The sequence below is a fragment of the Trichechus manatus genome, unplaced genomic scaffold (assembly GCF_000243295.1).
Source record: "Trichechus manatus latirostris isolate Lorelei unplaced genomic scaffold, TriManLat1.0 scaffold00182, whole genome shotgun sequence".
Lineage (NCBI taxonomy): Eukaryota > Metazoa > Chordata > Mammalia > Sirenia > Trichechidae > Trichechus > Trichechus manatus.
In genome coordinates this window covers 1,286,084-1,311,378 of record NW_004444118.1, presented here as the reverse complement: position 1 = coordinate 1,311,378, position 25,295 = coordinate 1,286,084, and the positions used below count along the sequence as shown (strand labels likewise).

General features: G+C 44.1%; 1 protein-coding gene across 1 annotated transcript in view; it reads left to right on the top strand.

Moving 5' to 3' along the window:
* Positions 1-25,295, top strand: part of VWF (von Willebrand factor) — a 197,875-nt gene that overhangs the window by 14,808 nt on the left and 157,772 nt on the right. The window contains exon 5 of the mRNA XM_023741484.1: positions 7,905-8,026. Within this exon, the coding sequence (XP_023597252.1) occupies positions 7,905-8,026 (122 nt within the window). The remainder of the gene's footprint in view (positions 1-7,904; positions 8,027-25,295) is intronic.

The following is a 25,295-nucleotide window of genomic DNA, read 5'->3' as shown; positions in this document are numbered from 1 at the left end:
TATTATAATTATTATTATAGTTTTAAATAATCAGTGCTTGTTTAGATATGCCTTCATGTTTAACAGGTTCTTTGCTCCTAATTTCTTCTTGCATCTGACTCCTTTCCCCTGGATTCAATATCTATTTTCCTGGAAAACATCCATTAGTAATTCCTTTATTCAGGGTCTGGTAGTGAACTGAAGCAAACACTCCCACATTATTATATGACACTTTAGCTGGTTAGAGAGTTCTAGGATGATAGTTATTTCTCAAGTACTTTGAAGATACTATTTCACTGTTGTTGTTGAGAAGTATTCTATTAGTCTAATTGCTATTTCTTTGCAGATTATGTCTTTACTCTTTGTTTATAAGTTATCTTTTTGTTTTTGGTATTCTGAAATTTCAGTATGTTGTGTCTAGGTGTAGATTGTATTTTTAAATACCTTGCTTGGGACTTAATGCAATTCCTAAATCTTTTGATCATATCTTTCATTAGATCTAGAAAAATTTCAATCATTTTCTCTTTGAATATCAACTTCCCTTATTTCTCTGCACATTTCTTATATTCTTGAATTTCTTGTATTCTCTTCTTCTAAAACTATTAGACTGGTGTTGGGTATTTTGTTTTATTTGATAGACTTTATGGATTGTTTTATTTTATTTTATTTTTTTATTGTACTTCAGGTGAAGGTTTACAGAACAAATTGTTTCTCATTAAACAGTCACTACACACATTGTTTTACGACATTGGTTAATAACTCTATGACATGTCAACCCTCTCCCTTCTTGACCTTTATTATTATTTTTTTTTGGTGAAAATATACATAGCCAAAAATACACCATTTCAAAAATTTCTACATCTACAGTTCAGTGACTACATTCTTCAAGTTGTGCTGCTATTCTCACTTAAGATGAAGGTTTACAGAACAAAATAGTTTCTCATTAAACAGTTAGTACACATACTGCCCGATGACAATGGTTAACAACCGCACTACATGTCAACACTGTGCTTACTCAACCTTGGGTTCCCTATCACCAGCTTTCCTGTCCCCTTCTGCCTTCTAGTCCTTGTCCCTGGACTGCTGTGCCTCATTAGTCCTGTTTTGTTTTATGGGGCTGTCCAATCCCTGGCCGAACGGTGAACCTTGGAAGTGATTTCACCACTGAACTAAAAGGGTGTCTGGGGGCCATACTCTTGGAGTTTCTCCAGTCTCTTTCAGGCCAGTAGATCTGGTCTTTTTTTTGTGAGTTAGAATTTTGTTCTACATCCTTCTCCAGCTCTGTCCAGAACCCTCTGTTGTGATCCTGGTCAGAGCAGTCAGTGGTGGTGGCCAGGCACCATCTAGCTGTACTGGACTCAGTCTGGTAGAGGCCTTGGTAGCTGTGGTCCATTAGTCCTTTAGACTAATCTTTTCCTTGTATCCTGTTCTCTTCACTCTCCCTTGCTCCCAAAGGGATGAGACCAGTGGAGTATCTTAGATGGCTGCTCACAGGCTTTTAAGACCCCAGATGCTACTCACCAAGGTAGAATGTAGAACACTGTCTTTATAAACTGTGTTATGCCAATTGAGCTAGATGTTCCCCGAGGACTTTATGGATATTTTTATTCCATCATTTTTTTCTCTTCACTTCACCTCCATTTTTCTATCTCTTTATCCCTCTATGTTGTTTTTTTGGGCAGTTTGCTTAGTTCAAGTGGTGTGCTTATTCCAGCTGGTGATAACAGACTGTGTGCATCTCTTCCCATCTGTGCTACATCACACTCATAGCATGAAATGGTCATGGTGGGAGTATTTATGCCATGGAAATCAGCAAATGCTATCAATTAGGGCTTTTTCCCCCTCTAGGGAGCTGGCTTACCAGCACATCACTGCTTATATATATCTTCAAGGTCACTAATTCTTTTTCAACTCTGCCTAATCTGCTGTCTATTCCATTGTCTTAGTTAGCTAGTGCTACTATGACAGAAATACCACAAATGGGTGGCTTTAACAAACGGAAGTTTATTCTCTCACTGTTTAGGAGGCTGGAAGTCTGAATTCAGGGCACCAGCTCCAGGGGAAGGGTTTCTCTCTGTTTGCTCTGGGGGAAGGTCCTTGACATTAATCTTCCCCTAGTCTAGGAGCTTCTCACTGCAGGGACCATGAGTCCAGAGGACGCACTCTGCTCCTGGCTCTTCTTGCTTGGTGGTAATGAGGTCCCGCTCCTCTCTGCTTGAAATTCTCTTTTATATTTCAAAAAAGATTGACTCAAGATACAGTCTAATTCTGTAGATTGCATCCTGCCTCATTAACATAAATACCTCTAATGCTACCTCATTAACATCATAGAGATTAGAATTTACAACACATAGGATAAATACATGGGATCACAAAGTGGAGGACAACCACACAATACTGGGAATCATGGCCTAGCCAAGTTAACACACATTTTTTGGGGACAGAATTCAATTCATAACACTCATCAGTTGAATTTTTACTCCCCACTGACTATATTCGTAATTTTTAGAAGGTCAATTTTGTTCTTTTTCAATTTTATTTTTTCTTAGTGTCTTATTCTTTTATCAAGCTTTCAATTTCTTCTTTATATCAATAATTTTAAATATATTTGTTTTATAGCCTCTATACAAAAATTTTATTATTGGATTTTTTTTGGCATCTAATCTTGTTCTTTTTGTGTCTACTCATAGTGGATTGTTTCCTTGTATATTTGATAATTTTGGATTATGAGTTCATCTTTAGTAAATTTTTTTTATTGTGATCAACATGTACACTACAAAACATATACCAATTCAACAATTTTACATGTATAATTCAGTGACACTGATTACATTCTTCAAGTTGTGCAACCATTCTTGCTATCCTTTTCCAAATTTTTCCATCACCATTAACATACACTCAATGCACCCTAAGCAAAAAAAAATCCCTCTTTCCCCCTCCGTCTCACCTTTGGTAACCACTAATAATTTTTGGTTTCTATATATTTGTTTATTTCATATGAGTGAGATCATACAGTATGTGTTCTTTTGTGACTAACATTCGTTCAGCACAATGATTTCTAGATTCATCCATGTTGTGGCATGCATCATGATTTCACTCCTCTTTTATGGTTGAGTAATATTTCATTGTATGTATATACCACACATAGGAGAAAGATGTGGCCGTAGAGATTACAGCCTTGGAGACCCTATGGGGCAGTTCTACCCTGTCCTATAGGGTCACTATGAGTCGGGATCAATTTGATGGCACTGGGTGTGGTTTTGGGTTTTGGTACATACCACATTTTGTTTACCCATTTATCAGTTGATGGACATTTCTGTTGTTTCCACCTTTAGGCTATTGTGAATAGTGGTGAAATGAACATTTGTGTAGATATTTTAGTAGGGTTTTTATATTAATTTTCCAATATGAAGTTACTGAATCTCACAGGAAGTATAAACTGGAATCTCAATCCAACATAAGGGTGTTCCCACTGCTACAAAGTCTCAGGGGAGACTTTTTTTTTAACCTTTCCTATCCAGAGAACAGACCAAGGAAACAAACGTTGTTATTGTTTCCCTGTTCCTCAGAGTGGATTTTTTTCTTGTTTACTTTTTCATGGAGGGTATAGCCCTTTCAAGGGTCTCAGCTTCACAAAGAACTCTTAGGTCCAACTCCCCACATCATGCAGACCTGTGGTGTGATGAGCCTTTTTTTTTTTTTAATATTTTATTGTACTTCAGGTGAAGGCTTACAGAACAGATAGTTTCTCATGTAACAGTAACACACATGCTGTTTTATGACATTGGTTAACAACCCCACAACATTTTAACCCTCTGAATTCTCAACTTTTTTTTTTTTTGGTGAAAATACACATAGCCAAAGATACACCATTTCAAAAATTTTTTTACATATACATTTAAGTGACATTCACTACTCTCTTCTAATCGTGCTGTTATTCTCACTTAAGATGAAGGCTTACAGGACAAAATAGTCTCCCATTTAACAGTTACTACAAATGTTGCCCTATGACAATGGTTAACAATCTCACAACACATCAACAATATCCTTACTCTACTTTGTGTTCCCTATCATCAGCTTCCTACTCCCCTTCTGCCTTCTGGGCCTTATCACTGGACTCCTGTTGATGAGTCATTTTTATATGGCCCTTCTAGCCATGCATGGTTTTGTGACTCCCATAAAATTATTAGATGGGACTATGCAAATAAGGTGATTGTGGCCCACCAAGGGGATTGGACAGCCTGATAATAATGCAAGTAGGGTATATTGAACCCCTGTAGGGGTGGGGCTATGAAAATAAGGCATATGAAACCCTAATGATGGGATTGGTCAGTTTTGCCATCCTGCTAGGCTTAAAATGAGCTCATCCCAGAGGCGAGGGGGGGACCTTACTACCACAAAGAAAGAAGAGCCAGCAGTGGAGTGCATCCTTTGGACCTGGAGTCCCTGTGCTGAGAAGCTCCTAGACCCAAGACAGCTGTAACACTGGAGACGGCATGAGATGACAAGATGCAGCAGCAGAGAAATAGTGGCAGCAGAACCAGGAGACCAGTGTGAGATGGTGCAGTGGGCTGCCCAGCCCATGGAGTGAGGTGGCTACAGTGGGTGTGCTGACCCACAGAGCGAGAGAGCTGAGCGCCTTTGAGCCGAGTCTTACTGGTGGAGTGGGGTGCCTCTGGGCACTTATTGGCAGAGCTAAAGAGCTTTGTAACACTTGCCCTAGCAAGGCAGAGGCAAAGCTGAGAGGCCGAGAGGCCAAGGGCCAGTGGGCATGGCTGAGAAGAAGCTGTCCTGATTGAAAGACTGTATCCTGAGACATTCCTAATCCTGAATTGTAACCTGTTACTTCCCTAATAAACCCTATAATTGTGAGTATTGTCTGTGAGTTCTGTGTGGCCACGCAAACAATTATTGAATCCAGTGGAGAAGTAGTGAGTGCCATGGGAGGGACAGCTGGTGTCATAATTGGTAAAAAGGTTGGAGAGTGGAGGTATGTTTGACCTCCACCTCATAGGAATCAGCCTTGGGCTGATGTTGATTTTGATTCTTTCTGCCCCCTCGTGAAGTTGATAGAGGACGTCTGATGCAGCTGCACCACTCTTCACAAGACCCAAGACTCATTTCCATTTCCATGGAACTTTTAGAACCCAGGTCCCATGATTGGCAAGATTGCCACCCTCACTCTAACACTATAGCCAGAACATCAAGTCACACTTGCCAGTATTATTTTTCAATTTTCTGTCCTTTTCCTTCCTTTCTTCCCCCCTTATACTTTTTGTTTCTTGGAATCCCCTCTGTTTTGTTCTGAGATCAGTCATAGATTTAAAAGGATATTCGTCATATTTTATATAAAGTTTCCATGTCCTTTGTAGTGACACAGTTTCCAAATTTTTCTAGTTTGCCACATCGACAGAAATAAAAGTCTCAGAGCTAAAATATCTTTCTTTCTTATTCTAGGCTCTAAGGTTTAAAAAACTAAAAATGGGATCTACTCTACGAGGGAGCAGGTGGTATCTGTCAGCTAGAGGTCAGGGCACTGGTGATATTTTGGGTATCATCCTCAGAGGACTGTGAGTTTAGTTCTCTTTGGTTGGTAAGGACTCAACAGTTTTTATCCCCAGATGGTTAACTTTCCTTCTTGACATCCCAGGAGTCTGCCCAGCTTGGCTTTAACTCTGGCTTTCAGAGTGTTTTCTCTAAGCAAGAGTGTTTGTAATTCCATCTATTGAACATTCTTATGCCTCATTTCAGATTTACCCCAAAGAGTTTCACTTCATAGAAGTTCAGGACTGGAAGAGATCTTAAAGGTCAGCTAGTCTAACCCTTCATTTTACATATGGGGTCAGATGAATGATGGGATCAACCCAAGATTAAATAGGGTGACTGAGGGAGAACTGAGACCAGACCCCAGGTGTCTTAAGTCTCTCTAGGGCTTTCCCTACTCAACACGAAGTCTCACCTCGGCCTGCCTCTCAGTTCCTTAGTGTGGTTTCTTAGAAAGTGTACAAGTCTGTGTTTCATGGAGTGACTACCTATTGAGCAATGATCACAATGCCTGGTGCACAGTAGAAACTCTACAAATTTAGGCTCCCTTCCCTTTGGCTTCTCTCATGTATTAGTTTCCTGAGGCTGCCATAACAAATTACCACAAATTTAGTGTCTTAAAATGACAGAAATATATTTGATCACAGTTCTGGAAGCCAGAAGTTCAAAATCAAGGTGTCAGTAGGGTTGAACTCCTTCCAGAGGCTCTAAGAGAGAATCTATTGCTTGCTTCTTACAGCTTCTGCCAGCATCCCTTGGCTTGTGGCTGCATCACTTCAATCTCTGCTTCTATCATCATATCACCTTCTCCTCTGTGTGTCTAATCTCCCTCTGCCTCGCTCTATAAGCATATATGTGGTTGCATTTAGGGCCTACTCAGATAATCTAGGATAAGCACTTCCTCTCAAGATCCTTAACTTAATCACATCTTCTGTCATGTAAAATAATATTCACAGGTTCTGGGGATTAAGAGGTAAATATAACTTTATAGGGGTGGGGATGGGGGAATTTTTTTTTCTGCCTACCACACCCCAGATGCCAACTGACTATACTTCTGAAGCTTTGCTTTTCTTTTCTTTCCCCCAGCGACAGCTGATTTCCTATGGTCAAATGTATCATTTTACCTTGAAATATACTTCACTCTTCCAGGCCTGACTATGCAAAAGGAGTGCTTGTCCCAGTGGTCCATTTGTAAAAAACTAGCCATTGAAATCCCTATGGAGCACAGTTCTACTCTGACACACATGAGATCACCATTAGTTGGAATCAACTCAACAGCAACTGGTGTTTTGGTTTATGTAGGGCCATGAGGTTGTGGGTAGCTGAAAATAGCATGAATGCTTTGAATACTAAAGCACAGATGCCGTGAGAACTTGGAGGATGCAATGATTGGGGACATAACTTCCATGTCACATCCTTACCTTCATTCCACAAAAATCTTTTGAGCATCTACCACCCACCAGGAATTTAGAGATAAGAAACAAAACCTGAGCCCTTAATTAGGAGCTCACAGTAGAATGGGGGTTGAAGATAAGCAAAAAGAGCATTAGCACAAAGTGTGATGAAAGCTTTGATAGAGGTATGCCCAGGAGGCCAAGGGAGCACACGGAAAGGGCACACCCAACCCAGACTGGGCTGGGGGAAAGGGAGTACGGGTAGTCTCTGACTTATGACAGGGATGACTCCGTCTTAAGTTGATTCTGACATATGTCGAATACCTCTTTTTTTTTTTTTTTCGTTTTCGTTATTATTGCCTTTTATTATCACTGTCTTTACAAATCCGATCTTTGTTTGTCTTTGTGGGTTGGAAACATTACACACAAACATACAGCTTCAACACTGGTGCTTCCTGCTTCTCCAGTTATATGCACATCATATAAACCAAAAACAAACAAACAAACCAGACAGTCATAAGTGCTGGTTAGTCGTAATTCAAATACGTAACTGGGGACTACCTTTACAGCTGGCCCAGATAGGCTTCCTTGAGGAAGTGGTTCTCTGCATTTTGGAGAAAGAGTGGAGATAGCCAAGGCAGTAAGAAAGGTGGAGAATGTTGGGAGAATGCTGCCCACAGCGATAGAAAGGTACGCAAAGCATGGAGAAGCGAGAGTGGATAGGCATCTTCCTCATCACTTTTCATGTCACCTTCCTCATTGTCCCCATTCATTCAGCCACCATTCACCAAACATTTGCTGAGCTCTAATACTCATGCCCTTGTGGTGTTATGCTGAGCACTGCACAAAAGGTACTCCTCACACAAATGTGTATGCTGTAATCTAATGGGAGGTTGACTTAGGTAATAACAGAACTTAGAGTTTTCACTCAGACGTTCTGGGACAGGTATAATTGTGACTTCATTTTCCTGAAACTTTGATCCACAGGGACCTTGACCTCGGACCCCTATGACTTTGCCAACTCCTGGGCCCTGAGCAGTCAACAGCGGTGTAAGCGGGCATCCCCTCCCAGCAGCCCCTGCAACATCTCCTCCGGGGAAATGCAGAAGGTAGGTGCAGCTAAGCCTGGAAGTGGTCCGGACGCGTGTGTGACTTCTGGAATTAAGAGGCAGAGGACATCTGGTCTCAGGCCTTCCATTCGTGGGAGGAATAGACTTACCTCTGTGGGTCCCTCTGGCTGTTCAATGCAGAGTTCCCATGGGCCCCTTACCATCTGAAAACCAACTGTGGTTAGAGTTTGGTCACCTACATCTCTAATATTATTCTTTCCTCCATGTGAGTATGGGGGATGGGATCCACATGGATGTGGGTAAACTTAGTTCTCTTGGCTCTGGGTGGTGCTTGGGGGTGGGGGTTGTTGCTCTGGGGGAAGAAGCAGCAGCTCCATGGACCTCTGCTTCATGCTTAGACTGGTACAGACAGAGCTGGCACCTCCAACATTGGCCAGGGCTAGAAAAATTGCCCCACCCCTTTGTACAAAGCTCTATTTCTATGGACACAGAAGCTCTTTAGCAGCTCTTTCCCTCTTCAAATGCCCTTCATGATCCCACTAACTAGAACCTCCCACCTAGATAGAGGGAGTGGAAGTGGGAAGGAATAGTCAGAACTGCATCTTGCCTCCTCCATTAGCAGATGGACTTTTGTGTCTATTTGGGTGTGGGTGCTGGGAGGGATGACCTCCCCTGGATGGACTGACCTGGGCTGAGGGATGGAGCATGGCTCTGATATGAAGCTGGACCCTTGTCTGCAATGCAGATTACTGTCTTGAGGCTGCGTTCTGAGACTGAAAGTCTGAGGAATAAGGTTCATTTGCATGTTGTAAATCAGGTTTTCTGGAAGCCAATTCTGTGAGTGAGATGTTTGTGCAGGGGTCATTGGAGAGTCTCTCAGGAGCAGCCCCTGTGAGTAAATGAGAGAAGCAGGGTTGGGCATGGGTGGAGTTGAACCATGATGTAGTCACAACCCAGGCCTCAGCCGATCCTTCCAGGAGCTCTAAAAGCTAAGATGGCCCTTCAGAGATGTCCCAACTTGGGGCAAGGGTGTCCACACTGACCACTCAGGCACTGGATGGATGCAGGCTGCCCCTAAGAGACAGCTCCCTTTGGCTGAAGACAATTCCTGGAGAGCAACTCAGCTATGAGCCCTCAGCAGCCAAGACTCTTGGCAGCTAATGGATTGAGTCTTTTGGCTCTGATGGGTACCCACTGCAGAGTGGCTCTACTTAACAGCATCACCCTCCGTGCCCTTCATCCAGATAACAACCATGCTGTTAAAACCTATAATATATGCAGAAGCCTGCTTAGACCCAGGACGGCCACCATGATGGGACTTTCCAGACCATATTAAAGCCTTTGTCTGTGCATGTACAGTTCTAGTGAGTGTTCATACATACAGCAGTCACCGAGCAGTACAGCCTCTCAGGAGGGCAGGTGAGCAGACCCTGGTTTATAATTTTCTTTATAGATGAGAAAACCAAAGCCGTAAGAGTTACGTGGCTGCCCAAAGTTGCTCTGGTGGCACAGTGGTTAAGAGCTCGGCTGCTAACAAAAAGGTCAGCAGTTCGAATCCACCAGCCAGTCCTTGGAAATCCTATGGTTCCACTCTGTCCTATAGGGTCGCTGTGAGTCAGAAACGACTTGATGGCAATGGGTTTAGTAAGTTGCAGTCAGGATTCAAACCTGCCTGGCTCCCCTCACTTTGTTGCCTTGCCTCAGGCTTCTGAAGTTATTTCTACTTGTGGGCCCCTGCCTTTTTCCTCAGGAACTGGGCTTGATGGTTCTTAAGTTCCTTTCTATTTCAAAACTCTTTGATTATGTATTTCTTCTGTGTATTAGGCTGGAGAGACGGTATATAATAAAACCAAAAACCTGTTGCCATCAAGTTGATTCTGACTCAGAGTGACCCTATAGGACAGGGTAGAACTGCTCCATAGGGTTTCCAAGGAGCAGCTGGTGGATTCAAACCGCCTACCTTTTGATTAACAGCCATAACACTTAACCACTACACCACTGGGGCTCCAGTATATAACAGTTCTCAATAAATATCCTATGAATGGATGAATGAAAATTAGGTGGTATTATTTAGCTAAGGATTTGTGTCTATATCCACAATAATAATCCAGAATGCTTCACTTGTAGCAATCTGATTTATTCAATTCTGTAAGCAGGTGGAGAAACTCCAGCTCTTTCCTACTCCAGAAACAAACCTCTTTCTCTCTCTGTCTCTGTCTCTGTCTCTGTCTCTCTCTCTCACACACACACACACACACACACACACACAAGCCTTTAGCATGAGAAAGCCTCATTATTACCTGGTTACTTGTTCAACAATTCTTTTCCATAGTCGTGGAACAATTTGACCTTCTGAACCACAGAGTATGTCAGTTTCAGGAAAACATTCTGGGTTGACTCAAAATCCAGGTGCCTAAATCGTAAACACATAAACAAGTAAATTCCAGAAGACTTTTTTTGTCCCTTGGGTTTCTAGTGTTTCAATGGTTCTAGGTCCTCCGGTTAGTCCATAAAAGTCTTATCACCTAGAATGGAGCTGAAGAATGTTGTTGTTGTTGGATGCCATTGAGTTGATTCCGACTCATAGTGACCCCATGTGACAGAGTAGAATTGTCCCATAGGGTTTTCTAGGTTGTAATCTTTAAGGAAGCAGATCGCCAGATCTTTCTCCTGCGGAGTGCCTAGATGGGATCGAACTGCCAACTTTCTGGTTAGCAGCCGAGCGCTTAACCATTGCACCACCAGGGCTCCTTGAGCTGAAGAATAGCACTGACAAAGACAGACTGATCTGTAACACCAAGAGGAGGGTACTGGGGTGCCAGAGGAATGGGTAGTTTCCTCTCCTTTCCAGGAGAAATGTCTGAAGCTTGCCCGTGCAGCCCCTTGAGTTTCTCTCACCTCTAGGCCTTGGCATTGTGGTTAGTCCACACGACTTGGGGTCAGGCCACTTACTAGCTTCATAATCCTGAGAAAGACATTTGTCTTCTCCAAACCTCAGTTTCCACGTGTGTAAAACGGGCCTAATAGTAGCACCTGCTACAGAGGGCAGTTGTGAGAATAAGAGAGAGGTAATATGTGTGGAGTGCTTAGGGGGACTCAATTGTATGAACCATTTATATTATTATTATGAATGGAATCCCAGTGTCCTCCTGCTGTCCTTTGTTTCTCACTGGAGTGGCCTTGCTTTGCTAGTGGGCTGGGGAGAAGCGGGCCAAGCACACACAGGGCTTTAAACACAAGCTCCAAAATTCATTCTTTCCCTCTTAACCTCTTCCTTTTTTCTCCCAATTATAGCTTCCATTCCTTTTGGGTAGTTGAGCATAGCCTGAGGTTTGAAGGAAAGAAAGGTGCCTAAACACATTCAGGAGTCTCTGGGCGGTGCAAATGGCTGACATACTTTCAGCTGCTAACCAAAAGATTGGCGGTTCAAGTCCACCCAGAGGTAGGTGCCTTGGAAGAAAGCCCTGGTGATCTGCTTCTGAAGAATCAGCCACTGAAAACCCTATGTAGCACAGTTCTACTCTGACACATTTAAGGTCGCCATGAGTCTTGAGCTGACTGGACGACAACTGGTTAAACACATTTACACCAAGGGAGTGGATAAGCGATAGAAGCCAACTTCTTTTAGAGCTGCTTATTAACCCAGATGGATTTCAAATTGGGAATGTTTGAGGTATTATGTAGTGAGGAGAAGTAGGGATTTTATAATTCTTTTCTTTCTTTTGTTTCCAAACCTACAGTTTTATTGCTGCCTGGTTGTTCACCCTCTCTCCTCCTTCCTTGCCCTTCAATATTCTGTAAGCAGGAGTGAGAATAATGGGGTGTGCCTCAGTTGGTGAGGTGGGTGTTATGGATTGAATTGTGTCCCCCAAAAATATATGTTGTAAACCTTAACCTTTATTTCTGTGGTTTCTGTGGATTGTCTTTGTTATGTTGATAAGACAGGATTGGTGTAGGGTGTTCTTGAGTCAGTCTCTTTTGAGATATAAAAGAGATTAAACAAGCAAGCAGAGATGTGGGAAGAGATATGCCAACCCACATGAAGACTGTCCAGGAGCAGAAGCTCAAAGAGACAAGGACCTTCCTCCAGAGCCGGGAGAGGGAGAGAGTCTTGCCTGAGAGCCAGCACCCTGAATTTGTACTTCTAGCCTCCTAAACTGTGAGAAAATAAATTTGTTTGTTAAAGCCACCCACTGTGATATTTCTGTTATAGCTGCACTAGATAACTAAGACAGTGTGGTATGAGCGGCCACATATGTACCTCTAATACAGAAACATCTGTCTGAGGGCATGGACCTTGCCTTCTTTTATTTTGCGAACACAGACCAGTGCAGAGTTAAGTGCATGACTCATGTTCTCCCCATCTTCACAGTATAAAAGAATCATTTAATTTGTCTATAAGAAGCGGGAGGTGAAGACAGATTTTCAAGTGGAGAACCTGATACTGAGATAACTGAGAATATGTTGAGGAGGGAGACTGGGCACTGTCTCCTGGAGACAAAGGGGAGGGAGGCAGGACACAAGAGATGCCGTGCTTACCTTCCCTGGTACCTTTTGAGACTGCAGCTGCATGCTTGCTACTCACTTTGTCTCCTGGGTGCACTGAAGTCCTCACTAACCAGTGTACTGGGAGCAGCTTAAGAAATTGGGTACCAAGTTCTTAGTGCTGGGCTGAGGCCCCCAAACACTCCAGACCTCCCAGAGGGACAAGCTAAGCAGAGAACTTTTGGTTTCAGGTTGTTTACCTGAGAAGAGATGCCTGGTGTAGTCTCAGCCAATCAGGCTGTGTTTGCCCATGACTGGGGCTCTCTTACTGGCTGGGAAGCACAATGACTCATCTCCTGGGAGGTAATTACTGTGGTCCTTCAAATTGTTCTCAGCCTGCTTAGTCCCACTGGGCGACCAGATTCATTAGTTAGGTCTGGTAAACGAAGCATCATTTACAGGTGTTTTCCATGGAGTCTGTGGCTCCAAGAACCATTTGGAGTGGCAAGGTGTTCTGTGGAGAATGTATGGCCCCAGAAAGTGTCCTGGACAGTAGCTGGAATCTTTTCTCCCAGTTCTCTGGAGCTTTCATCTTTTCAGGGCTGTAGCTAGGAGTTAGTTTATGCTGAGAGCCAGGTCATATTACTTATACCTAGTGGATGGCTGTTTCCTTGTTATGCCAACAAAACCCCGGACCTCTTTCTACTGGGACTGATAATGGCTTGTTGGATGCATGCAGATTTACAGTTTATTCAGCTTTTCAAACAGAGGGCAGAGCTGCTGGAGTCTACAGCTAAGGGTTGCAGACCTAGAAATAAGAAGCCCCAAGCTATGAATGTTCAAGTAATTGATGTTAATTTGCAGGTAATTCTACCAGACAGGACACATTTAGGTTTAGGTTGCCTTTTTTTAAAAAAACTTGAGAATGTTAGCAAGGGCTGACCTTTTAAAGGGGACTTGGGTTCGTCCTACAGTCCGGTCTGCAGCATGAAGCCCAATGTTTCAGAAGCCTGGACTTGGCCTGCAGCTAGCCCACAATGTGCTCTTGCTCATTAGAAAAATCAACCTTCTCTGACACTTTACAACTCTCTGCTAGAAAACTGCCATAGTAAACATAATGTTGTGTGCTGTCAAGTCTATTCAGACTCATGGTGACCCCATAGGACAGAGGAGAACTTCCAAACAGGGTTCCCTAGGCTGTATTCTTTACAGGAGGAGATCCAGTGGTGTCACTAGAGGGGTGTCGGCGGTGCAGACCACACTGGGTGACACTGTAGGAAGGCGCGACACAGAGGCTTAGTGAGGGTAATGAGCACCCAGGGGCAATCTCTAAATTGCACCCCCTCCCAATTTGAGCACCCAGGGGCAACCTCTAAGTTGCTCCCCCCTCCCCAATTTCAAGATGAATAGACGTTGATAGCAGTGACGAGTCAGCAGAAAAGCTTTCCCCTCTCTTGTTTAGCTGCCTCAGTCAGGCACCTTTTGTATTTGTCGTACCTTGGAATGTCATTCTGTGCCTGGTTTGGTGCCTCCTTGGACTTGCAGCCCTAACCCTAACCCTAACCCCTGCCCCATGCCTCTGGGATGACACCAAAATGACCGTCTATAAGTTTATCCCTGTAGTTAGTTATGACAACAGAAACATTTTTTGTACGCCCAGCTTACACGTATCAATATACCTGCAAGGCTAACACACTGTACTAATTTACTTTTTGAACTTTCTAACGTGCTCTAGTCAGAGCTGTCATTATTACCCAATTACGACTCTTTAAATCACGTGGTTTTGGCTGCACGTGCTACAAGCGCGTGCTGTTGTATTCCTTGCTGCTGGTGTTTTTACAGCTGCTGATTTTGCCAAATTTTCTGGTATTTTAGTTGCAATATTGTGATAATTAGTGTTTGTGAACCTGTATCAATAACTTTCTTTGAGAGTGAAGTAGTAATTAAACGAAAAGAAGGAGTGAGATATGGGAATTAGGATTTACGAGTAACATTAATACAAAAAACATTACTATGGATTCTGTATGGTCTGGTATGGGAGGAGGTCCACGGAGGGCAGGTGACACCATGAGCTACTGCACTGGGTGACACCAACCCTAGTAAGGCCACTGAGGAGTTCATCAAGTTTTTCTCCTGTGGAGCTGCTGGTGGGTTTGAACTACCAACCTTTCAGTTAGCAGCCGAGTACGTGACCATTGCACCATCAGTGCTCCTTATTAAACATATAAATGTCTATGATGTGAGCAATAGCCCCTTGGGTGTGTTGCCACTGTGCACTGTAACCTGCAGAACTATGTTGTTGTTAGTTGCCGCCGAGTCCGCCCCTGACTCATGGTTTGAGTCCATGCACAGTGGGTGGAAACAAAATGCTGGTTTTCATTGGCTGATTTTTGGAAGGAGATCGCCAGGCCTTTCTTCCTACTCTGTCTTAGTCTGGAAACTCTGCTGAAATCTGGTCAGCATCACAGCAATATGCAAGTCTCCACGGACAGACGGATGGGTGGTGGCTGCGCGTGAGACAAACTGGCCTGGAATCGAACTTGGGTCCCCTGCATGGAGGGTGAGAATTCTACCATCTGAACCACCACTGCCCCCTCCACTGGGAGGTGTAGTTGCTGCAATCATCCCTTATCCTCAGCATCACCTCCCCCAAAGTGGGAAGACTGTCCTGTGCTTTTGCTGCTGCAATCTGAGTACAAGGATACTTTCTTGCCTCTGGCCCCCAAGGTTCTCTCCAATATACCTCCTCAGAGTTGGTCCTCAAGACTGCTAGTCTTTGTTGAGAAAACTGAGTTTACCAGTTACTGCTCTACCTCTCAGGGGGAATCATCTATCAGTGGCATCAACTTCAGGCAAGTGACTGGTGCATCAACTTCAGGCAGGTGACTTTTCATCAATGTTAGAAATCTTAGACTCGTAGAAACTCAGATTCTAGAAGATATCTAGTTCAACTTCCAAACCATTGCACCAATGGTATCCACAAACTGTACCCAGATGGACCAATTATGCTGTAACCTTGGCCCAGCTTAAGGATCATGTCTTGGAGACATCCTTACTGGGATCTTTCTAGCCATCTGGTGGAATTCAGCCCTATGCAGCCCTTCTTAGTTCCCTGGTAAGTCTCTCCTTTCATTTTATCCCCATTTCAACTACTCAGGGCATTGCCCCTCAGTGCCCCTGAATACTGGAGAAGCAAGGTCTTTTCAGTCTGATTTCTCCAGGTCTTATTCAGGAGTTTAAGTCCAATTGTATCCTCATCTGTCATTTAACAGCCCCACATTTCCTGTTCTCTACTGGCCTCCAAAATTGGAGTTTATTTGCTCAATACAATCTTTATTTCTTTTTTTTTCTGTTCATGTCTTCATATTTTCGCCCCTTCCCCTTGTCCTGGAGAACCCTCTCCCCCTCCTCTGAAACAGTATGCCGTTCACCTGTATTTCCTCATCCTCCCAGGAAATCACCTGTCCCTCACAAGCTAACATTTGTAAACACTCATGTTCACTTTAAATAACCATAACATGTCTCCTCAATGGCCCAAAGAGGCTTATAAAACACCCATTCTGCTGGGGACAAGGCAATTCACTCTTCATGTTCTCATTAAGGATTGCCCAAGCATATTTGCAAACGACGTACTCTGCTCTTTCTACCATTTCTGTCACAGTTGTGCTAAAATGAGAGCTCATGGACACAGAGTGAGGTACTTTAAATACAGAGGCTCTGACTAAGCATCCTGGCAGAGCTGGGAGACTCACCAGCCAAGTCTACTTCTGGCATCCCTGCTTCCTTGCTCTGCCTTTTCCATTCACTTAATTGGGTGATTTGGCTGGGAATAGGCTTATCTTGGAGATTGGGGAGAATTTTGTTACAGTCGTTTGCTTGGAAGAATAATTATGATTCAGAGAGGGACCAACTGTGGTGGGAGAGTCTGGCCCAGGGAAGGTCAGCAAATCTCAAGGAAAGACGCTTGTCACCCAGGATCTCCTAAGAAGTTAGTTGTCAGGTAATAGAGCTGTAACCTGGTTTTACAGGAAGGATGCTCAAGTGATACTTACCTCAGAGTTAGGGTTTGAACACAGGTATGCACACACACATGCACATGCGTGCGCGCGCGCGCACGCACACACACACACACACACACACACACACACACACCCCTTTTTCCCTTTTGCAGAGTGAGACTGGCCTAAGGGAAGAGGATTTATTTTGCATGCTTTACCGAGATCCAAGAGATCAGGGTGCAGTCCTTGGTTTTGCTTGATTCTCTGTGTGTTCTCGTGTAAGTTACTTTCCTGCTCTATATTTCGGTCTTCCCTCTCCAACATAAGCAGAGCTCTCCTAACCCCTGACTGACCAGTTGCCGTCGAGTTGACTCTGAGTCATGTCGACCCCATGTGTGTCAGAATAGAACTCTGCTCCATAGCGTTTTCAATGGCTGATTTTTTGAAAGTAGATCACCAGGCCTTTCTTCGAAGGCACTTCTGGGTGGAATCAAACTTCTAACCTTTCAGTTAGCTGTCGAACAAGTTAACTGTTTGCACTACCCAGGGACTCCAACATTGGACTCCAAAAATGAGCACCCTTTTCCTTTACAGCAAATTCATTCCCCTCAGTGCAGAGCAGAACGAGGGGTGGTGATCTGTGTGGTTGTGGTGGGGCAGTGGTGACCCTGACCACTGCTCCTTTGCGTTCTAGCCTTATGGCAGGGATTAGGGGCTACCACTAGGTTTCCAAGATTTCTCTCAAGTTAAACAGAACTTGGCCTTTTAGAGACCTTATTTGATAACCCTCGAGGAGGGTTGGGTAAGACCAAAGCTTTCAGTTCAAATGTCTCCCTAACTTAACAACCTCAAAATCCTTTAACAAAATATCTCTTAGGTGGCTTCCTTTCCACTCCTTTCCCCGATGAGGACCAGAATGAGCCAGAATCTGATGGCACTGGTCAGTACATATTTATTGAGATGTTCTGTGTGGTTTGGGCAACACTAAAAACGTACCATGTAGACTTGCAATCTACTTCAGGGAACAGACACATATGAGAAGTTAAATAAACATGAAAGTACCAACACAGATGCTACCGTGGGTCAGTAAATGACAAATTGCCAGAAGAGTGATTAGACAATAGTAAATGATATGGGAGCTCTGGGGACTCAGCTCTTATCACAGAGGGTCTTTCTTTTCTGGGAGAGGGATAGGTGGAATGGTTCAGACTGGGATATTTTCCACTCCCAGAGATAGGGCCGACCCCAAACCAAGAACCAGGGCATGGTGGCTCTTGTCCTTCCAGCCAGCTGACCCCTGCCCCTGATCCCTGAGAATCGCTCCGATGCCTCCCAGGAGCACCGGGGCAGAGGATGGGAAGAGTCCTTTGGAGGGCTCCCTGGCCATCTCTCCCTGGCTCTGGGGACTTCTGTGACATATCCAGTTACCCTGCTTCTCAGCAGAGCTGTACCCCAACTGTCTCAGAGAAAGGAATGTCCAACTCCATAAAAGCCACACCTTTGATGGAAATCTATCAGTCTTCTTCCCAGGAGCTTTGTCGGCCAGATCTTGGAATGTGGGTGGGAATTCCAAGCCAGCCAGAAGTTACAAATAGGGTCAGCAACCCTCCCCCAACCATCTCTTCAGGCTGACCAATGAAAAACTACCCCCTGCTGTGGGCTTAATTTTTGAACCCACTACCTTGGTCCAGTTCAGGCTTCTGGCACCTCCACATTTCCTCCAGGTCATGGGGCACCCACCCCAGAGCTGGAAAGATTCATCCTGGCTGAATAACCTTGCACTTTATATATTAGACTCTCCTTTCTTTGTTCACTTCAGTCCTGGGAATGCCTCCCTCCGTTCTCCTGCATCAGCTGTTTGGGGACAAACACAATAGCTAAGTTTCAGATCTCTAGCTACTGCTTTCTCTCTTCCCCCTGCTGCCACTGGGGAGGTATGCTTGTTTTCTCTCCCCCTGCCCTGAACCAGCCTTCATCTCTGGGGAGGAGGCCTGGTCTTCTTTAATGAACTGAAAATGTGATTAAGATGGGCCATGATTGGGTCTGCACACCCGCCTTGGCAGGGTGAGGTCATGGATTGATGGACTGGGCTGGAGCTCTCTCACCAGTCTCTGGCATCACAGACAGAAGCTGAAGAAAGACAGAAGAGCTGACGCCAGGCATGGGAGCCAGGGAGATGCTGGAAGTGGCAAATTAGCTGACCTTCATTTTGTGTCCCTGCCAGATAAGTTTAGCAGAGAGCTGAGGTGAAGCCTACTTCTGGCTGTTTGTCTAGTATTGACAGCAGGCAAAAGATAGTAATTGTAAACAACTGATTGATTTCTTGGTGTAATCTAATTTTATTTTGCAGCAACCATCTAAGGTAAGTCTTGTTATCTGTGTTAGGAGCAGGTTCAGCTGTGACAGGAAACCTAAAGTAAGACTGGCTTGAACAACACAGAGGATTATTCCCTGTCATGTGAAGAAGCTCAGGGGTAGGACATCCAGGGCCAGCACAGGATCCATGGTGTCAGGGATCCAAGGTCCTTCCATCCTTGTCCTCAGCATGGGGCTTCCACCTCATGGTCTAAGATGGCCTCTCAAGCTTTAGTCATCACAACCACAGCTGGAGCGGGACTAAGAAGGAAACATGCCCTCCTTTGGAGGACATTTTCTGGAAGTTGCACGTAACATTTCTGCTTGTATCCTACTGGGCAAAGCTTAGTCATATGACTACAGCTAGCTGCAAGGGAGTCTGAGAGATGTAATCATTATTCCAAGTGACTCTGGGCCCAGGTAAGAATTGAGGCTTCTAATTCTGAAAATCAGCGAATGAAAACTCTATGGATCACAATGGTCTGGTGTGCAACCAGTCACGGGGATGGCGCAGGACCAGGCAGTGTTTCATTCCATTGTGCATGGGGTTGCCATGAATTGGGGACTGACTCGATGGCAGCTACCACCACCACCAACATGACTAAGAAAGAAGGAAAGACTATGTACTGCGGGGCAACTTTCAGTCTCTTTTACAGGTGAGGAAACAGGTGCAGAGAGGCAAGATAATTTTCTCAAGGTTATACAGTTTGAAAGTGCTAGGGCTGAGACTCTAACCCAACCATGCTTCTAAAACCTGTGCTATATCCACTGTGCTACACTGTTGTCTAATCTGAACTTTAGGAAACAAGGCGAGGAGGGGTGGGGCGCATAGTAGAAAACCATGTAATTTGTGGTTTGTTGACAGGTGGCTGGGCTGTGGAATGGAATCAGCCCCTGCTCAGTCACTCCTTCATTAGTACAGTGGTTCTCAAACTGTGCAGTCTCAGGGTCCCTTTATGCTTTTAATAATTACTGAGGACCCCAAAGAGATTTTGTTTATGTGAATTTATCTATCGATATTGACCATGTCAGATATTAAAACTGAGAAATTAAAAACATATTTACTCATCAAAAAATAATAAACCCAATATACATGAACATAAATAACATATTTTCAATTGAAAATAACTATATATTCCAAACAAAAAGTTTAGTGAGAAGAATGACATTGTTTGATAGTTTTGCAGGTCTCTTTAATGTCTGTCTGGCTTAATGGAAGATAGCTGGAATCTCATAGATTTAAATGTTCTGGAATTCCTACCCTTCCCAATGTTATCAATAACTTGTTATGATCCACACAGTCGAAAGTCTTTGCGTAGTCAATAAAACACAGGTAAACATCTTTCTGGTATTCTCTGCTTTCAGCCAGGATCCATCTGACATCAGCAATGATAACCATAGTTCCACGTCCTCTTCTGAATCCAGCTTGAATTTTTGGCAGTTTCCTGTTGATGTACTGCTGCAGCTGCTTTTGAATGATCTTCAGCAAAATTTTACTTGCATATGATATTAATGATATTGTTTGATAATCTCCACATTTGGTTGGATCACCTTTCTTCGGAACAGGCATACATATGGATCTCTGCCAGTCGGTTGGCCAGGTCACTGTCTTCCAAATTTCTTGGCATAGACGGGTGAGCACTCCAAAGCTACCTTCATTTGTTGAAACACCTCAATTGGTATTCTGTCAATTCCTGGAGACTTTTTTTTCACCAATGCCTTCAGCCCAGCTTGGACATCTTCCTTCAGTACCACTGGTTCCTGATCAAAGGCTACCTCCTGAAATGGTTGAACATCGACCAATTCTTTTTGGTACAGTGACTCTGTGTATTCCTTCCATCTTCTTTTGATGCTTCCTGCATCATTTAATATTTTCCCTGTAGAATCCTTCAGTCTTGCAACTCGATGCTTGAATTTTTTCTTTAGTTATTTTAGCTTGAGAAATGCCAAGCGTGTTCTTCCCTTTTGGTTTTCTAACTCCAGGTCTTTGCACGTGTCATTATAATACTTCAATTTGTCTTCTCGAACTGCCCTTTGAAATCTTCTGTTTAGCTCTTTTACTTCATCATTTCTTCCATTTGCTTTAGCTACTTGACGTTCAAGGGCAAGTTTCAGAGTCTCTTCTGACATCCATTTTGGTCCTTTCTTTCTTTCCTATCTTTTAAATGACCTCTTGCTTTCTTCATATACGATTTCCTGATGTTGTTCCACAACTCATCTGGTCTTTGGTCATTAGTGTTCAATGTGTCAAATCTATTCTTGAGATGGTCTTTGAATTCAAGTGGGATATACTCAAGGTCATACTTTGGCTCTTGCGGGCTTGTTCTAATTTTCTTCAGCTTCCACTTGAACTTGCATATGACCAATTGATGGTCTATTCTGCAGTGGGCCCCTGGCCTTGTTCTGACAGATGATATTGAGCTTTTCCATCGTCCCGTTCCACAGAGGTAGTCGATTTGATTCCTGTGTATAGTCCCTGTTTATGTTGTTGAGAAAAGGTATTTGAAATGAAAAAGTCGTTGGTCTTGCAAAATTCTGTCATGCGATCTCCAGCACTGTTTCTATCACCAAGGCCATATTTTCCAACTACTGATCCTTCTTTGTTTCCAACGTTTGCATTCCAATCACCAGTAATTATCAATGCATCTGGATTGCATGTTAGATCAATTTCAGACTGCAGAAGTTGGTAAAAGTCTTCAGTTGCTTCATTTTTGGCCTTAGTGGTTGGTGTGTAAATTTGAATAACGGTCGTATTAACTGGTCTTCCTTGTAGACATATGGATATTATCCTATCACTGACAGCGTTGTACTTCAGAATAGATCTTGAAATGTTCTTTTTGACGATGAAAACAGTGCCATTCCTCTTCAAGTTGTCATTCCTGGCAAAGCAGACCATATGATTGTCCCAATCAAAATGGCAAATACCAGTCCATTGCAGCTCACTAATGCGTGGGATATCAATGTTTATGCATTCCATTTCATTTTTGACGACTTCCAATTTTCCTAGATTCATACTTCGTACATTCCACATTTTATTAATGAATGTTTGCAGCTGTTTCTTCTCATTTTGAGTCGTGCCACATCAGCAAATGAAGGTCTCGAAAGCGTGACTCCATTCACATCATTAAGGTCGACTCTACTTTGAGGAGGCAGCTCTTCCCCAGTCGTCTTTTGAGTGTCTTCCAACCTGAGGGGCTCATTTTCTGGCACTATATCAGACAATGTTCCACTGCTATTCATAAGGTTTTCGCTGACTAACTCTTTTCAGAAGTAGACTGCCAGGTCCTTCTTCCTAGTCTGTCTTAGACTGGAAGCTCAGCTGAAACCTGTCCGCCATGGGTGACCCTGCTGGTATTTGAATACCAGTGGCATAGCTTCTAGCATCAGAGCAACATGCAAGCCCCCACAATACAACAAACTGACAGACTTGTATAGTACAGTAAAACCTGAAAAACTGGGACCTATGTAAGGCAGAAACCTGACAGTGAAGGAAAACTCATATATTTTCCATTAAAACCAATGATAGAAAAGTGGTAAGACTGCATCCTGTCAAAGGTGGAAAACTTCCAAGACCTGGAAAAGGCAGTCTCATTGAGTTCCAGCTCTCACAGATTTCACAGTGTTATTAAAATTGTTTTGACCTTGCATATTCACAAAAGGATCTCAAGAGTCTCTATGGGGTCCTTGGACCACACTTATTGACGTTGTAAATACTTTACGAGGTTTCCAAGTCTGAAAGGCTGCATTTAGCCAGCTGCTCTCTGAGGAGATTTGTGTTCTTTGAAGGTGTCTTCAGGTCTCTGAAGGGCTGGTTTGTGGTAGTGGGGGACTATTCCCACTGCCGTTGAGTTCATTCGGACTTAAGTGGATCTGAAAACATAACTTTATTTTGGTGGGTAAGGGGGAGTGGGCTCCCTGGGTGGTGCAAATGTTTATGCGCTCTACTATTAACTGAAAGGTTGGAGGTTTAAGTCTACCCACAGGCACCTTGAAAGAAAGGCCTGGCTATCTACTTTTGAAAAATCAGCCATTGAAAACCCTATGGAGCGCAGTTCTATTGTGACACACATGGGGTTGCCATGAGTCTGAGTTGACTCAATGGTAACTGGTTTGTTTTTGGTTTAGGAGAGAGTGTAGTCAACTGTGTAGGGCTGGGGAGGTGGTTTCAGTCAGTCTTTCCTTAAAGTAGGGAGATGGGCAGAGGGTTTGTGGAGTGTTTAGTGGCCTGTAACTTCTCTAAGTCTACATCCTCTCATGACTGAGTGAGTGGTGAGGAGCTGGCAATGACTGACTTGGGTATCCAGAAGCTTGTCTCCTGCTGGTGCGTGTACCCCCAAACACTGACACCCAACTATGCCCAACTCCTGCAGGAGAAAAGAGGGTGCATGGGAGACATTCCTAAATCATGCATGGCTGGGGTGAAGCCAACAAAATCCTGTTCACCAAATCCTAAAGTGCTGTGTGGATGAAGTGAACCGGGATGAAGTAGCGAAAGACATCTATGAGTACCTCACACGGAATAACAAACTGAAGGGTCGAAAGATGTGGCATAGGCAGAAAATATAAACGTATTCAAGGAAAGTTTGGTTAGGTTTTTAGTATGATAGGGCCCATAGCTATCTGTTAAGAGAAGCTTAGGCTGCTAACCTATTAGAACAATGTCCCAGAGGGCAGTGGGTCTTACCTGGGATGTCTGTGGGCAACACTGAGCTGGAGTCTTGGGGATTGGCTCAGTGGAAATTATTCTGTTTCTCCTTCTGCCTGAAGTTATGCTGTTGGCATTGCCTGGCACAGCCTCCCTCCTGCCCTGCAACATAAGTCTTATACATTGTCCAGGGCCCCATTCAGACTTTGCCTCCTTCTTAGGAAGTCTTCCCAACATGTCAGCTGTAGGTTTCTTCCAGCTCTGACTGGCCACATCATTGGTGAGACACCCCTAAAGCAGGACACAGTCTTTAGACCGTTACGTAAACTTTCCCTTTGCTAATACCTGGTCCAAGGGGACGGAAGCTCCTTAAGAATTGGAGAATGTAACTTATTCACTGTTGTGCTCTTTACTGTTAGGATTGATTCAGCACTTTCTTATTGCTTTCTCTGCATGCCCTGGGAATACAGCTCCTGTCTTTGAAAAGCTTGCAGGGAAATGGGGGAGACAGCTACAGAAATGGATAATTTCAGTACAAGAGCAGATGTGCCCAGAGTGCTGCGGAAGCATCTAACCCAGCGGAGTGGGAGAAGGGGACCTGGTCAGAGAAACCTTTATGGAAAAGGTGGTTCCTGACCCGAGGTGTGGAGCAGGAGTTACCTGGGCAGAAGGAGGGGACATACTGGAGGGCAGAGGGGATGGGATGAGGGATAGGCTTTATGACGACCGAGACCAAGCCTGTTTGCTTTTATTGTATTCCTTGTGCCTGGTACATAGTAGGTGTGTAATAACTATTTATTGAATGAAATGTGAAGATATGTTCTGGAAACCATCAGTAAAGTATGAGATGGTGAGTGGGAGGCATGGGATTAGAGAGGTCGGCTGAGGTCAGATCAGGAAGGGTCTGGCCTGTCTTCCTAATGAGCGTAGACATTGCCCTAAAAGCAGAGTGGGGACATAGTCAGTTTTGTATTTCAAATTCACTTGCACACACTGCTGGGACCTAGAAGCCACTCAGTAAATGCTTGTTGAGTGAACGTTTTGGTTACTGCCCACCTGCCAATGTCTCTACTGTGAGTCTGAGAGCACAAGATATAGACGCCATCTTAGACTTGGTGGACAAGTCCTACCTCAGGACCTGGCCTGGCAGGGCTACCTGTGCAGAACTGCGAGACAGTAAGAGAGATAAGTCACTGTGGTGGGAATGCTGGGTGATGGCAGATCTGCTACAGGTGCTGGGGTGATGTCTAGAAGTCCTGCCTGGCTGTCAGACTGTTCTCACTTTAGGAGATGGAGTCCAGGCCAGGCTGACCAGAGGAAGACTGGAAGACAAGGTGTGATGACAGACTTTTCCTCATTTCTGATGAGAAAGGAATCTTGTCAGATTTCAGGTACATGTGGGAAGCCAAAGGAATTATTCTAAGAGGGAGCTGGCTATTTCTGCAGAAATCTACTCCCATCCTGCAGGCAAATAATCAGAATGCACCCTTCTTGCCTAGGCTTTCTGTAAACCATTTAATACCTCAAGGGACTTCCCAGGAAATGTGCAGGAGTATTGTTCTCGTTTTCCTTTAAGTGGGTGGTGGTGGTGGTGGTGAGACTGACTGGGGCCAGCTAGAGATAGGCCATGCTGGCTCTGCCCACCAGGTCTCTGAAAGGGGTGGGGTTGCCTGGACTCCTGGGGTCCCTTCTTTGCTCTAGCTGATTCTGTGTCCTGCCAGGTCACATTTGCCAGCCTCCTGGTCCCTGTCCCTACAGGAGTTGCCCTGTGGTGTGGGGACTACTCCAAGTCCCTCCCCAGGGGATGGTAGAGATTACTAGAAAA